General features: G+C 38.5%; 1 protein-coding gene across 2 annotated transcripts; it reads left to right on the top strand.

The window, feature by feature from the left end:
• Positions 1-1,222: 1,222 nt before the first annotated feature.
• On the top strand, positions 1,223-15,908 carry pou2f3 (POU class 2 homeobox 3). Of its 2 annotated transcripts, none has more exons than XM_076102403.1 (12): positions 1,223-1,271; positions 7,673-7,707; positions 10,341-10,442; positions 11,351-11,480; positions 12,163-12,251; positions 12,443-12,619; positions 12,896-13,037; positions 13,192-13,325; positions 14,873-15,037; positions 15,308-15,345; positions 15,517-15,636; positions 15,869-15,908. In XM_076102403.1, exons 1-12 carry the CDS (start codon positions 1,223-1,225, stop codon positions 15,906-15,908), a joined length of 1,221 nt encoding a protein of 406 aa, XP_075958518.1. The 2 variants fall into 2 exon arrangements, with proteins under 2 accessions (XP_075958518.1, XP_075958519.1); XM_076102404.1 differs by having other exon boundaries at positions 11,348-11,453.
• Positions 15,909-16,639: the final 731 nt, after the last annotated feature.

Below are 16,639 nucleotides of genomic sequence, written 5' to 3'. Positions count from 1 at the left end.
CCTACATGATATCATCTGGTTTCACCAGAATCCGACCCGGTGGCTCCGATGACGAGCATTAAGAATAACTCTATAGAAATAGACCATCTTCTCTCTGATGGTCTCTTTACTGATGGAGGTCTGATAGAGGATCAGGACTAAACTGAGACTGGTTCATAAATTTGAGTGGACTTTATTATCACATCCACAAGTGACGTTTCGAGCTCTTCTTCAAGGGAAATGTATTTATATAGAACATTTCAGAAACAAGGCAATTCGAAGCGCTTTAGCTAAAACATCAAGAGACAAAAAGACAAAATGCAAAAGAAACACTTTCAGACTGATTAAGAACAGCAAACACAAACAAAACACTCATGCTTTAAATAATAAGAAAGTCAGAAATTAAAGATAAAAAGTCAAAAAAGTTATATTTATTTCATGCTAGATTTACAATAGAAGTCCAAATTTGGGCTTTGGGAGAAATATATAAAAAGTTATCTTATCATTTAACGATTATTGCTTCACAATACAACCAGTAATAAAGTGGTGGATATACACAGGTATATATGAAGTATACACACCTGTTTCTGTGGAATATAAAGGAGAGTAAACCCACTTCCTCCTCATCTATCAAGTTGTAAACGACCACTACAGCATCTTGCTACCCCCCCACACACTCACACACACTCACACACTCACACACACACACTCACACACACACGCTGTAATTTGCAGTGAGCCCATTGTTGTTTTATGCAAACAGTCTGAAGCTGGATAGGTCGCACTGAGCCAAATATGCAAATCATCCCTTCATGCATTGCAGAGCTGCAGGCTCCTGCAGAGGGTGAACTTAGTTTCTCCACTTAGGAAAATGCTGATGAGCAGCCGGTGGATTTTTCCAAAAAGTTTTCATCCACAACACTTGCTTCCTTTTTGAATAATCAGGGGACGCACGGCAGCTGGAGCGACGCAAACTGTTGGTCTGTCTGAAGGTGAGTCACTCTCAACTTCATTACTTTTATTTATTACCCTCACAGAGTTCAAATGAGAGGTTCCTTCATCAAAGTGCTTCATGGGAACATCAGCTTATGAATATTACAACTAGGAGTGTTTTTCTGTGTGGTGGGAGGGGAGGGGAAGCCATTAGAATAAACTCAAGATCATTTTCCTGGGTGCTTCATTATCCTCGTAAAGCCACAATCCTGTAGGAAAATCAGCTGTATTTATCGTTGCAGATATTAAGATGAGCGCAGACACGGTGGAGCAGTCGGAGGCTCCGGCCGAGCCGACAGGTAAGGATGGTTTCACCTGTTTGTCTGTTTTTAAACCCCACCCCACAGCTGAATCCTCTCCACACACACAGAAGAGTTTGTGTGATATTGTTGTTTATTGTCTTTATATTTGAACATCTGTTTTTTATTTAGGGAGTTTAACAGCTTCAACACAAAGAGTATAATATAAGAAGATTGTTTGTGTTTGCTTTTTCTTAAGTGGTAAAAATAATCTCTGAAATTAATTTATTTGTTGGACTCAATTATCTTCAGAACATTTAAAAAGACTAAAATGTACTTTTTCCTTCTTGGTTCAATGATCTTTGGTGCTTTTATTTACATCAGGTTAATACTTGAGGAAACATTTTTAATAAACGTATCTGCAAAGTCTCAAAAAACACAGAATGTATTTGCTAAATGTTCCCTTTCTAAAGAACTTAAAGGGACAGTTCACCCTACGATCAAAAACACATATTTTTACGACACGTTCAAAATGCTGCTTTTATTTCTACCACATCATTTGGACCAGGATGAGAAGTTGTATTTAAAGTGACAGTTCACCTCAAATCTTACCTGTCGTGCTGTGTATCAATCTAGATTGTTTTGGTGTGAGTTGTCTAGTGTTGGAGATATCAAATGTAGAGATGTTTGCCTTTTCTCCAATATAATGGGATTATATGACTCTCGGCTTGTGTTGCTTAAAGTGATACACACACAAAAAAACACAGATAGACTTTGTTGTGAGCAGTTTCATGTAGGAACTATTTTCTACCAACCATAGTTCCTGCATGAAACTGCTCACAACAAAGTCTGCATTATCTTGAGTAACCGGGTCATGATTTGATCAGGTGAACTGTCCCTTTAAGAATGATTCAAAGAAGTCGAAAGTCTTTCCTTCACCTGAAACAAAGTGATTTTGTTGCCTAAACTCTGGGTAAATAAACAACAACTCCATGGTGTCAAAGTCTGTCAATTTGTACGTTTAACATCAACCCAGAATATCAATGAAACGTTTCTGCTGAACATAATCAAGGCAGCCATTCGATTTACACAAAATGTTCATCATTTACGAGACGGGGGTTTAACAAAGAGAGCAGGTGCAGATAAACGATCTCTGCTCTGCTTCACTTCGACAAATTCAAGATTTAAAGGGTCAGTTCACCCAAATTATACTTCTTTGCTTCCAATTTTCTTATCATTTAACCATTTATGTAACAGACGAAGTCATTAAGAACAAATTTCTATTTACAATGGCAGTTTAGATTGAAATAAAAACTATACAGGTAAAAGGAAAAATATATTTTTTGATTTTGGGGTGGACTGTCTCTTTAAGTACGACTTCTCAAAGGTACAAATATTGTCCTCGTACTGGTCCGTATGATGTGGCTGAAATAAAAGCATAATTTAGACCAGCTCCTGTTTCATAGGAAGCAGTGTGTCAGTGTGTGTGTGTGTGTGTGTGTGTGTGTGTGTGTGTGGATATCGTGGCAGTTGGTTGCCGTACCAGGATGCCCCTGAGGCTGTTTGATGAGAGAAGCATGCCGGCTGCCCTGCGGGTGGCCGAGGACACCAACCACACACCAAAAAACAAAAAACCAGGAACCACAGGCAGAAAAAAAGTGGAACTTTTAAATTCAGACAATGGCTGCGTGAGAGAAACGTCTCTGTTTCGTGGAAGTGCATCACGTCTGTGTTTTTGATCAATATATGAGCATTCTTTTGTCAGATCAGATGAAGCCAAAGCTGCACTTGTTCATGCAGCGCTCGTTATTAGTTATTAGGAGGCCTGAGTGTATTAATATCAGCTCAAATATAAACATATTGTCTCTCTTAAACAAAACATATTCATTATTTTTAACAATCTCAGAGACGAACATAAACAAATGAAACCAGAACTGTCCACGTGGAGCGATACGGCCACAGGGAAAGTGAGAGGATTTGTATAATGTAGGCGAACTGACCCTTTAACTCCCCAACTATCAAAGGGAAGTCAAAGAGAGGGGAGTTGTTTGAGACTCTCTTTGTGCAACTCAAACTCCTAGAAATTATGAACATTGTCATAGTCTGGGTTGCTGTTGGACGTACGAAGTGCAAGACTTTGACACCAGAGATTTGTTTTTTTTACCCAGAATCCTCTGTGTTGTTGGGTTTAGGCAACAAAAGCTTCAGTTAAGGTTAAGGAAAGTCTTTTGAACCAAGATCTTCTTTAAATTGTGCTTAAAGGGACAGTTCACCCCAAAATATATATTTATATATATACATATCCTTTTACATGTAATGCTATTTATACCTAATTTTCGAGATAATGGCCGTAGAGATTTCTTTCTTCTCTTCAATATAATAGGAGTAAAATAATAAATACAGACTTTGTTGTGAGCAGCTACATGCAGGAACTAAGGTAGAAAGAAAGTAGTTCCTACATGAAACTGCTCACAACAAAGTCTGTAGATTATCTTGAGTAGCTGGGTCCCATTACATTAGAGAGAGGGCAGACATCTCTACGGTAGATATCTCCAAAACTAGACAACTCACACTAAAACGATCTAGAATGATAAATTGCACTACAGGTGAGAGGACAAATATGGGGTGCACTGTCCCTTTAAGTTGCTGAGAGCTGGAACATTTTGCAGACACATTCTAAATTCTTTGCAGATACTTTAATTAAAAATGTTTTGTCTGATCTTTGATTTAAACTCTCTCTGTTGTGAAGCTTTCTGCTGTGTTTTTTATTTTTTATATCTTGAAAATCAAAAGAAACACAGAATAATATTAATATACTATCTACTTCACTGTCCAACTAATTAAAAACATAATGACATGTGAAAACAGAAAGGACAGATGCAAAACAATAATCCTCATGTCAGAGCGAGCTTGTTAATGAAGAGAAGAACACTACATAGTTTATCGATTGGAAAACAGAACATGTGATTAATCAAAGTGACAGAGTGAATAATTAGATGTTCAGTTTCATATAAAAGTGCCTAAACTGAGTCTGCTGTCCCATAATGCAATGCACAAAGCTGCAAAATTGTAGAAAAAAGTAATAAGTCTGAAAATATTCTACATTTGACTTTTTGTCAACAAATGAAAACACCAAAAAAAAAAGAAGTGTGACACGTTCATGAACCCTTTAAAAAAAAACGAAACTATATATTTGTGTTTAATTACTTTTAAAGATGCAGTTGGCTGACAATAATAAAAATATAGACATTGGACATCCTTTAAATACACGTGAGGTTTGAACATCACAATTTGTGACGTGTTCGTATTGTAAAATTTGTTGTTCGTACAAAATGTAAATGCACAGTGACATTTACTATAATAGTACTTAAAGTAAACAGTACTACTACCTTTTACAGTATTTGTTGCGTTTCATCTAGCACTGCTTGCTCTATGGCGACCTCACACATATATAGTGCAGTAAGAACCTCCTTTTTTAAGCTATTGTTGACACGTTTTTGTTCATTGGATTCATTAAATGATAAATAAAGTACTTATTCTCTCTACTAGGATGTAGAATGGCACCGGGACACATCTTTTGTTCAGCCCTCAAGATTAACTGAAGTCAAATTGATTATTGTGCCAAAGGGGTGAATATCACTCCAGCAGTTTGTAATAATTTACTCAGGCACTCTTTAAGAAAAAGACACTTTTTTTAGGACAAACAGATGGAGTGACAGACGAAACAACCCTTTAATTAACTTGTGTTGTCCTCCCGACTGCCATACACTTGTTGTCCTCTGGGGTCAAAAATGACCCCACCTGGTTTGACTGTTTTTAAAGCATATAGTATAAATTGTCAATCAATTCTGTTTTACACCTTTAGTCTTACTTCAGTCCAAATCATTACAACAAATGTTTCCCTTCATTTTGGAATTTAGGGCCAATAGACCTTGTTTACATAAAAGTCTACCCTGTTTTTGAGTGAAAATACAATGAAACAATGAATTATTTTGACTTTATATTATTTTTTACTATTTGACTGATCACAGAGAGGTACCTATCAAAGTTTAGTGAGGATGCTGTTTTTGAATCATTTGAATTTTTCTAATGGCAGCACATAATCACACCTGTTGTCCTCTGGGGTCATTTTTGACCCCAGCAATTTGAACCTGCAGAACATTATTGTAATTAAAATTGCTACCAAAGTTTATGTGTCAGGTACTTAGTTTTTTGTTGACTACCTAAATAGCCCTTTAAATAAAACAACCCCCCCGACACCCAAACCCGTATACATCCAGAATCCCTGTTACGGGACTATGGAGAAATATGCAGATCACCATCAAATCTCACTGATTGACCTAAAATTGGAAAGAGATATTTTTTGGGTGTTTTAATGGCTTTACATATCACTTTACATATCAACATGTTGAATTTGTGTTTACCCAGTTGTCCCCATTAAATTAGGAAAAGTCATTCAATATTAAACCAAAAATATGATGTCTCATTTATTTAGAACATTTTGTGCTGTCCTGGGGTCAAAAATGACCCCAGGACAACACAAGGGTTAAGTCGTCGTTTTTCAGTGTGCGTGTGTGTGTGTGTGTGTGTGTGTGTGTGTGTGTGTGTGTGTGTGTGTGTGTGTGTGTGTGTGCAGGACAGAGTACTAACACGGCTTCCTGCGCTCACAGCTGAAGCTGATTTGCATGTCTTGGTCATTTCCATACTGGAAGTTTGGCTGTGATGCTGGTTATGCTGGTTGTGCTGGGGGGGGGGGGGGGGGGGGGGGGCAAGTGACATGGTGGGGTGGTGGTGAGGGGGGGGGGGGGGGGGTTATTGGTGTATTTGCATCGTGTGTCTCACTGCCTCTCTCACGCACACATATACACACACACACACTCACACACACACGCACACACACACACAGTCCCGGAGGCCGCATTTGACATTCAAATGATGTGAGCTTATCAAGCACACCTTTGAACTCTCCTCCTCCATCGGTCCTCTTCCTCTCTTTAAACACGGACCGATGGTCAGTGCAGGACAAAACCTTGTGTCCTTGTGTCCTTGTGTCCTTTTCTTTGTCATGTTTTTTTTTTCTTATTTGGCGAAAATACAGATAGCAAAACTGTTCATTTAACATGTTTCTATTACATGTTAACTATTATTGATTAAAGCAACAATATATACAACAAAAATAGAAGGAGAGAAAAACAGGACAAAAACAGTCATGAGCAAGAAAAACTTTGTACAGTTTGTCTTTGTCTTTGACAGCCTCATTTAGAATAAACATCATAGCACAGACAGAACAAAACATAACTAAATAAGACAAAACAAAAAATAAGCGATATGTTTGAAAGCATGTTAAGATGTTGAATAGAAATTTCAAAAAAATCAAGTGACTAACGACTCACAGAACTAACAAATCACGTGACTAGTGACTCAAGCGATTATCAAGTGACTTGCGACTTAGGTGACTCACGGGACTAACGTCTCACATAACTAACGTCTCATGTAACTAGCGACTCATGGGACTAACTACTTACGGGACTAACGACTCACGCGACTACGATGTGAGAGTAACTAATCATATAACTACCGTATGACTAGCAACTCTAGTGACTTGCAACTCACATGACTAACAACTCATGGGACTACAGAGTGGGCGTAACGACTCACATAACTAACGACTTATGAAACTAGCGACTCATGGGAGTAACGACTCATGGGAGTAACTACTCACGGGACTGCCAAATGACAAGCAATTTACGTGACTACAGAGTGGGCGTAACGACTCACATAACTAATGACTCATGTAACTAGCGACTCATGGGACTAACTACTCACGGGACTACAGAGTGACTAACGAGTGACTAACGACTCATGTAACTAGCGACTCATGGGACTAACTACTCACGGGACTACAGAGTGACTAACGAGTGACTAACGACTCATGTAACTAGCGACTCATGGGACTAACTACTCACGGGACTACCGAATGACAAGCAATTTACGTGACTTGCGACTCATATGACTAACTCCTAACACGACTACGGAGTGACCAACCATCTATCTATCTATCTATCTATCTGTCTGTCTATCTTTTGTTTTCCAGCTACTATGTATCTGTTTGTGTTGTATCCAGGTGTAGTTATGTTGTGGTTTAGTTTGCACTGATTCAAGTCAACTGTCAACATGTCTTACTTTTAACATTTTAACTTGGGACCATATGAGAGAAGTTGTTCTTACTGTAACACCTTATACTCTGTGTGTTTTAGATACAAGTCAAATCAAACTACAAAAGAAAAGCCAAAAAACTCACCTTTGTTTTTACAGCTATAGTTTTCGTTCAGCTTAATTGAATTTTAAATAAAGTTATATGAAAGTCTATTCTATTATTTCACTTGTTCTGTGTGTCACTCTGAAGAAGCTGAACGTCGACATTTAAAAACAAAACTGAATCTCTTTCTCTCTCTTCTGACATTTAGAGCGAAACGGAATCGACTTCAATCGACATGTGAGTAACAGAGTTTTTAATGATTCACTACTGCACTTCCTGTGTTCAATGAGGATTTAATGAATACTATTTCTGTCACCAGGAGGATTTAAATTATTTAGTTTAACACGTAGTAACTTTTCCTGTTTGCTAGCATGCTAATGTTTGTATCCAGCAGACATGGATCAAATACTTTTCCTAATCTTTAAAAAATATCTTTAACGTTAACGTCACTCAGTGTTACTAGTATTTAAGCCGTTTCCCCTCTTAAATAACTGAAAATTATGAGAAAAAGCATCCAGAGAAAGCAAAGACTCAACCAAACCACCAGGATCCTGTTACAGTTTTTTACTTTGGCTCATTTAAATAAACATTCTCTAAACTGTTATCATAACTGCTTCATATGACATTAAAATTCTATCGCATGTCTGCAAAAAATTGTCATTGCGTGAGCCGTACTGATCAAAATGTTCAGATGTTTCTTTAACCTGGAAATGTTTCATATCTACAAATATCTATTTTGCTGACACTGAATGCTTCCTGTACTATACAAGAATGTTTTTTTCTCGCTGAATGCTGCCGTGTATCACACTGAGGCTTTTTAAATTCTAATTCTAACAGCAGGGAAAAGTTTACTCGGAAACGTCATTAACGTAGTACACAGAAATATGATATGTGTATATATACAGTCATTTATTTGTGTGTTACATGTCCCGTAAACAGAAAATTCACCTTTAATCTTCCATGTAAAGTCATTGAAAGTGAACACAAAATTTGCCAAAAAATGACACCCATGTCAAAAAACAAACAAACCCTGCAACATTTTAAAAAGCTGCGATAGTTCAGTAAAAAACTACTTTCTCACGGTGCATAACACCATTTCATAAATGTATGTTTGATAGATTCTGAGAAATGAATTGATTATGTTGCATATGATGGCACAAACTATGAAAGAAAAGTTGTGGAGAATATTTCACGGAGAACTAGCAAGGCAGCTAGCCTCATAATCCAGTAATATAATATTCTGAACCAGCATACTAGCTAGCTCACTATTTCCACCATGCTTTAATGCTACACTGGCCACCAGCCTGCTGTTCAGCTCATTCAGTAACCAGTGTAGCATTAAAGCATGGTGGAATAAGATAGCTAGTGTACAGCTGGCTAGGTTTCCACCATGCTTTAATGCTATACTGGTTACAGAATGAGCTGAACAGCAGGCTGGTGGCCAGTGCAGCATTAAAGCATGGTGGAATTAGCCAGCTAGCTAACTAGCCAGTTATCTGCTAGTTAGTTAGCTAGCTGGCTAATTCCACCATGCTTTAATGCTACACTGGTTACAGAAAATTGTCAACCATCTGGCGATAGCAATGTGCTATCCTACGCTGTAACAGGAGTGTGTGGATGAAGCATTAAATTGTTAATTTTTACTCAACGCTTTCTATGAATGAGAATTTTTGAATTTGTTGTAAACAACAAACTAACTGTTCAGAGATTTAAAATGATTGTTTTGAAAATTAAAACAATTCATTTTCAATAATTGAGACAAAGCAAATGATAAAAAACAACTATTATATCTTGCTGCTTGTATGTTAAAGGATATGTGTTGTTCTGTAGTTTTTGCTATTGCCAACAAATCTTATGCAAAGACCAAAAGCCACAATTATTTTTAAGTCTGTGTATACATAAATACTTGCTGTACTTTCTGACTTCCGCACGCTGTCTGAGGCTCTCATTGACCCAACCCATTGATTCCAACTGAAGACATATCTTTAAAAACAGATCACAGGTATATTGTTTTATCTTAAAAAGACCCAGTAATTTCCCTAAAACAGCTGGGCACTGTAGTTTTTTAGCAAACTTTACTTAAAATGTAGAAAACAGTTGAGGACTATTTTCAGTGGTAGATTAATGCGCAGTTGGTTTTTGACGAGTATCAGCAGCAGGACGGTCTATGTGGGATTGACTGAAAATGTTTTTCTGGACGATAGTGTAGCTCTATAGCACAGAGAAATAAGAATTATAAGGCTTTGGAAGCACAGAAAATACTTGTTAGAAGTATGAATTCATTGTTGGTTTCTGTCTCTTCGTGGTATTTGTTGATAACAAGTGAAATAAAGATCATCACAAGACTTAATGTGCACTTAATAACGAAGCTAAATTGGAATATAAATAGCCGAGAGGCACGAGAATCAACTGACTTTAGACGGCTAACACCCTGAGGATAAACCACCTGCTCTCCCCACACAACACCTCAATAATGACTCTTTAGAAACATCTCAAATAGTTTGCAGCTATTTGGATTACTTCTCCAAACACTCTTTTTTTTTTTTTGGCAAGAGGAGGGCATTTCTTTTTTCAGTGCTCGTGTTTTCAGGAAGTGACATGGCTTTCAGGGGTTAGGAGGGGGGGGGGGGGGGGGGGTATTTGCATACTGGCTAGCCCGAGGGGAGGGAGTCTATCACTCTTTGTGTCATGTTTAGTGACCAAACTGGTCCTGGAGAATGTGTGTGTGTGTGTGTGAACTGTCTCTCTACACACATGTAAACATGCTCATTTATTATGCACCGTCAATATTTCCCATCCCTTTAATTATTCAACCCATCCATAAGAAACCTGGGTTAATACTGTTACTGGTTGTGCTTTCGATGTCTCAGATAAAGACAGAGGAGATCAACGGCTCGCCTCATTCAGCCGCCACACTGAAGACATGTCACCTGACACAGAGCTCTCCAGTGCCTGGAGGTCAGCTGTCTGGGGTCTGTTGTTTTAACATTTTATTATCCTATTTGACACATGAACACAAAGACAACGCAAATAATCCCAACAATACACAGGAGCTTAAAAATAAATAGCCCATCTCATAACCCCAAAATGCCAGTTAGCCAAAATAGAATATAAAATACATTAAAAATAAAATATCACCCTATGACCCCAAAATGTCAGTGTGTCATAATATATTAAATAAATATATAAAATAAAAATGTATGAATACCCCAGTTTATAACCCCCAAATTCTCGAAAACACAATAAATAAATTGATCTAATACAAAAAATCTATCCCATATTATATCCCCTAAATCCCAGTAAGCTAAAATAAAATAAATAGATAAGTTAGCCAATTTTCATTGCAATATATCATTCTATTTTACACGATGCATATTGTGTAAGGAAGTGTGTGAGCCAGTAATCAGCTATAGTTGCACAAGGTGTCAGTGATGGAAGTTTATTTACTTCTTACTGAGCTAAATCACCGGAAACATAATAAAAATGAACCAAAGAATTCTTTTGACAAATCCAAAAAAAAAGACATTTGGTCACATTGGTATCTAAGAAGTTGTGATTGAATAAGGGATTCAACAATTAAATAGTTGATGTTGTTAACTTTTAATACTTTAGATAATTCTGAGTTATAAATTAAAGAAATGCATCATGTTTTATAAGCTGATCATATGTTATGAAAGCTGTCAGATAAATGTAATGAGAGAAAAAGTACAATATTTCCTTCTGAAATGAAGTGGAGTAGCATTGAATTGAAATACTCCTGTAAAGTACCTCAGTGAAATGCTTTGGTAAATGTGCACAGTGCTCATATATATATATATATGTAACCCTGAAGGCTGTATTTACAGCTTGTTGTCTTGTTTGTTTGTCTTTGCTACAGGAGCTCACCTCTCTTCACACCATGCAGCAGCTGGTTCTGATGCCACCGTCTCACCTGTCGTCTCCCTCACCCTTCCTGCTCTCCCAGAGCCCCACCAGCCACCAAGGTGGAGTCCTAAAACTGACACGTTTTTGTAGAAATTCATGGTTTCAGCAGCCGGTTGTTTTAGCTTAGCACAAAGACTGGAAACAGAGGGAAACAGCTAGCGTGGCTCTGTCCAAACTTGTTTCTTTAATCTGCACAACTACCAAAGTTTTTGATCTTAATGTGCGGGACTATTTCTTGGTAAGAAAGCTGAAATATCTCTATTAGATATGACGTGTTCTTGTCAAGGAATAGTCAAACATCTTGAAAAGCGTTCTTGTTCTAGTGAGCCTAGCTTAGCATCAAGATTTAACGCCGGGGGAAAACAGCCAGCTCAGTTCTATGCAGGCGGCAACCTCTGGTTCTGAAAATTAAAGTCAATTCTGCAGTGCCATACACTTGCATTCTCTCTAGTGTCCACCAGGGGGCGACTCCTCTGGTTGTATAGAAGTCTATGAGAAAATGACTCTACTTCTCTCTTGATTTATTACCCCAGTAAACATTGTAAACATGAGTTTATGGTCTCAATCTCTAGTTTCAAGTCTTCTTCAATACAGCATGATGTTCATTTAGTACATTATGGTCCATTTAGAGTCAAACAGACCATAAAGCAGGGGATGCTTTAGGGTGGGGCTACACGGTGATGTACCCTGGTTTTTGGGGGAATGTGCATGCTGCATCTATTTCTTGACAACAGATAATTGATCAAAATCTGCTGTTTTCCTTTGCAGCCCTTCTGCAGCAGAACCTGCTGTCCCTTCCCTGCCAGAGTCAAACTAGTCTCCTTCAGCATCAACCTGGACTGGCTCTGACTCCCCAGGTAAATCGAGACCACTTCCTGTCTCCACACACTTCAGCACAAAGTGAATGCATGAAGCAGAGAGACATAATCTGGACATCTGGCCAAATAAACGTTGTTGTTGTGCTACAGGACAGTAAAAACATTTTGTTTTCTTTTACGTCACCTGGAAACTGAAACATTATTTCTGTGTTGCCTGTTATCTGATCCAGGCTATGAGTCGCTCCGGTCTGGTAGGCCCGTCTATGGAGAACCACATGGACATGTCCCACCTGCAGATGCCCAAACACATGTCAGTGCCACCGCAGGAGGAACCCAGTGATCTGGAAGAGCTGGAGCAGTTTGCTAAAGCATTCAAACAACGACGCATCAAACTGGGCTTCACCCAGGTAATTAAGAAGAAGAACTATACTTTGTTTCCCTGAAAACTGGTGCTTATTGAGATATGTATTTTTTTATGTTCTGGAGAAGATTGAAAACCAAGAGACCAAGTTTCTAAGGCCTTTAAAGGCATTAACACCCTTTTTTCCACCAAAAGTAGTGGCAATATGCGGCATCACTGAAGAAGCCTGGGATCAGGATCTTTTGTCAAACTGATGAAGTATATTTAATTTGTTTTGTATGATGAGAAGGTGAAATAGTTCACGCGTTTTGTGTTTTCACAGGGAGATGTGGGCCTTGCGATGGGAAAACTGTACGGGAACGATTTCAGTCAGACCACAATCTCTCGCTTCGAGGCTCTAAACCTCAGCTTCAAAAACATGTGCAAGCTCAAACCTTTGCTGGAGAAATGGCTGAGTGACGCAGGTACAACACAGTGACTGCATTTTTTAAATTACAGTATCACTGATATTCTGGCTGGATATGAAAAGGGGCAAGAAAAGAAGTAAATCAAATGTAAAATTCAATAAAATTGTCTCACCAAAACAAAAACAAGTCTTGTTTTTTTTTTTTACATTAGAGAACTCACCTCCTGACTTGATGAACAACCCCACCTCTCTGCCGCCGCTGATAGAGGGTTACGGACGCAAACGGAAAAAGAGGACGAGCATTGAAACAAACATCAAGATGACTCTGGAGAAGCGTTTCCTTGATGTGAGTTCAAAACTAAATCTATATTTAATACTAGAAAGGTGCAGTCAGTGCAGTGCAGATCTCCGTCAGGTGTGTCTGCAACGACCACTGCTGTATTGTGTGATTGAATGAATACAACAGACAATTGGCTAACTATTGTCGAGACACCAATGAGCTGTAAGGCGTCGTAAAAAACACTTGATTCAAACTCAAAAACAAGCGGCGGTGTATGCAAGCAATCGGCTCAAAGTCGTCCTATTGGACATTTTACACAATCTTGTTGAAAATACGATGTACTCAGCAGTGTGTATACTGTTTGTTTCGTTAGCTGTAAGCTAAACACATCGTCCAAAATTACTAAAAGTGAAAAAACATATCTCACCACTGGGCGCAGAGTAGCGGCTGGTGGTTGGCGATGCACTCAGCTGTGTTATCACTTCTGGCCACCACTGGCTGTGGGTTGGTTAAGAGTAGTGAATAAGTCAGCAGGCAGTCAATGGCAGCATAAGGGTTCGTTCACATGAAGCGGTTTTTTTTTGCGCCCTCAAATCTATTGTTGCCAATGTAGACACAAAGAAGGCGCGCTCAAAAGCAAGAGGGGTACCCCAAGATAAAACTAATTAAGTCTGCAGCATGTCATGTGACGAGGAACAACCAATTACAGCTGGAAAAATCGTTTCTTCTGCCGTAAATATCAGTCTACGGTCGATGTATGGAGGAAAAGTTAACCATTTTTGGGTAGGACGTACCGGAGCTTAATCATCTGTCATACAGACTTTTTTACTTGCTTCACTCTTAAAGTCCAAACTGACAAATGATGCAGTGAAGCTAGTGTGGAGGATTTAGGTCCTAGAAATTCATCTATCTTTGTTTTGACTTTGTTTTGTTTAGTCAGCGGCTTACTACTAAATTACTGCAACTTTATCATCATCGTCATCGCAGCTAGCAGGTTTTCGTTGCTTAAAAATGACAGGGGCTACAGTACTGCAAAAAACGGCAAGGCTGCCGTTTTTTTCACGCATTTTTAGATGTGCCCCTAACAGTCAATAAAAGGTGTTTTGTGAAAGCGTGAGTTACCACAATCACGCAAGGTCCTTTAGCATGCCGCCATAACTTGCCACCCAAAATATTCTGCAGTTTGCTGCAGCAGAATGTGAGATAAGCCGTGGACAGACACAGAGGTTCACACTCACTAGGCTCACGGAGGCACATACGTGAGCGGTGGCATGATCCTCCTGGCGGAGATAATAAACAGGTTTTTCCATTGAGAGCATGTTCATCTTACTAACTTATAGAATTTATTACGTATAGAAGAAAAGTTGGTTTGCATTATTAACCAACTTTTTTGTCTCTTAGGCTAACAGACATCGCACCTGATCTCTACATATGTACAGACACAAAAAGCTATATTACAAACATATAAGTTATATATTTTTTACATAAGTTTTAATTAAAGAACAATATATATGGACACCAACAGCGGTTGCCAGGCTCTATATACCTTAAAAATGTCCCGTCCTAATGTTTTAATTAAATGAGGAAATCCTGTTTTTTGTTGTTGTCTTCAGAACCCCAAGCCCAACTCTGAAGAGATAACCCTGATCTCAGAGCAGCTAGCCATGGAGAAGGAGGTGGTTCGAGTTTGGTTCTGTAATCGGCGTCAGAAGGAGAAGAGGATCTACTGCCCGGTGACGAGTATATCGGTCAAGTCACACAGCTACAACTCCAGAATGGTTAGCTGTCTAAAACATCGATCTCTTTCTCTTAGAATAAAAAATATATACAACTTTCATGTGTACTTTCCCTTTAATTCATTGTTATTTGTATTAATTGTTACAATTAATTGATATCATTTAATTCAGAGGCTAGCTGTTTCCTTCTGCCTCCAGTCTTTATGCTAAGATACGCTAACTATCAGTGGAGTATATATATCATAGAGCATATATATTTTACAGTCCTAAAGAGAAGTTTGTTTTATCTCATCCGTTTTCACACAGTTTCAGGCCACAACATCCAGATCCTACAGCCCTCCGGCTACAGGCAAGTTTCCTACGTTCAACTATTGATAACGTTCATTCTTGATGTTGGAAACAACAAAACATTTTCATCTCTTATCTTACTCTCCAGGGCTAAATAGCACACGACTGTAATAAAAGTATGATCCATGTATGTGTGCATATAGACTATATAATGATGTTTTGACCTTTTTCCTTCCAGTTTCATCGAATTCCTCTCCAAACAGTGGAAGCCGTGAAGCTTCTCCCAACGGTTTGTCAGCAGCCTCCGTCTCTTTAGCGTCCCAGGTTAACACAGCTTCCTACAGCACACCAGGGTAAGAAACACCAACACAAACTCACCTGTGGACCACCGCTTTTGTCTCCAATGCAATAATTTAATGGAAAAATCCCATTCGCTTTTTATCAAGGCAACCAATTCAATGCCAACTTCCGGGTTGGCCTACACAAATATTTCACCGCTGCAGCACTCTATACTTTTGGGATTAAATCTACAGCAATGCATCACTTTTTATTTGTCTGAGTGGATAATCCTCTTTGTCCTTTCAGGTCCTGGTACCGCACATGGAATTCAGCGTATCATCACTGAGAAACATGAACTGTATCATATGAAGCTTTTTGAAGATTTTGTTTTTGTTTTGAGAAGGATGTACAGTGAAGAGATAACAAAAAAAACCTTGTTGTGAACAGGGTTTACAACCAGAGAGCCAAAGCTTAGACGGACCCATCGGAGAAAACAGCAGAGGACTGCTGTTAAAACCGCCTCCAGCTGTTTGATTTGTGTTCAGGTGACTCTTTGCGTAGATCAGCTGCAAAGAGGAAGAATACACATAAAAACACCAGCGGGGATTCTCATGTTCGAGCCTGTGTGGCTCAAATAGACTGAAACAACCGGTTTGAATGATTATGTACCGAGCTGTTCCCTTTTTGTTTCTGCTATCTTTATTGCCGGGCTCTCAGCTGTTGCTGTCATTGTATGTTTTTATCATAGCTAGTGTTGTTGTGTTTGTGAAGTTTATTTAAATCCTACAATGCCTACTGCTGGCCTGTCTAAATAAATATGCAGTTAAAAGACATTTATTTATATTGGCCTTATATTGAGCTTTTTTTTATTAGAGATCAGAACGGTTATTTATTTCTTTATAGGATGGATCTGTTTTTATTAAAACTTGGGTTTTATTGTTGCAGCTTTGGCCATCATTTCTATCAGTTATGACAACAACAGTGAAACGCAATTTTTCAAACAAAATTTGAGCTGTTTATTCACATAAGAGAGATTTCCGTATTTATGTTTTTGTCCTTGATTTTGTTCACTGGTTT

Source organism: Anarhichas minor, unplaced genomic scaffold (genome assembly GCF_050575085.1).
Source record: "Anarhichas minor isolate MPS153535 unplaced genomic scaffold, ASM5057508v1 ptg000027l, whole genome shotgun sequence".
In the NCBI taxonomy this organism is placed as follows: Eukaryota; Metazoa; Chordata; class Actinopteri; order Perciformes; family Anarhichadidae; genus Anarhichas; species Anarhichas minor.
Note: the sequence above shows the minus strand (reverse complement) of the source record. Positions and strands in the feature narration are given on the sequence as shown.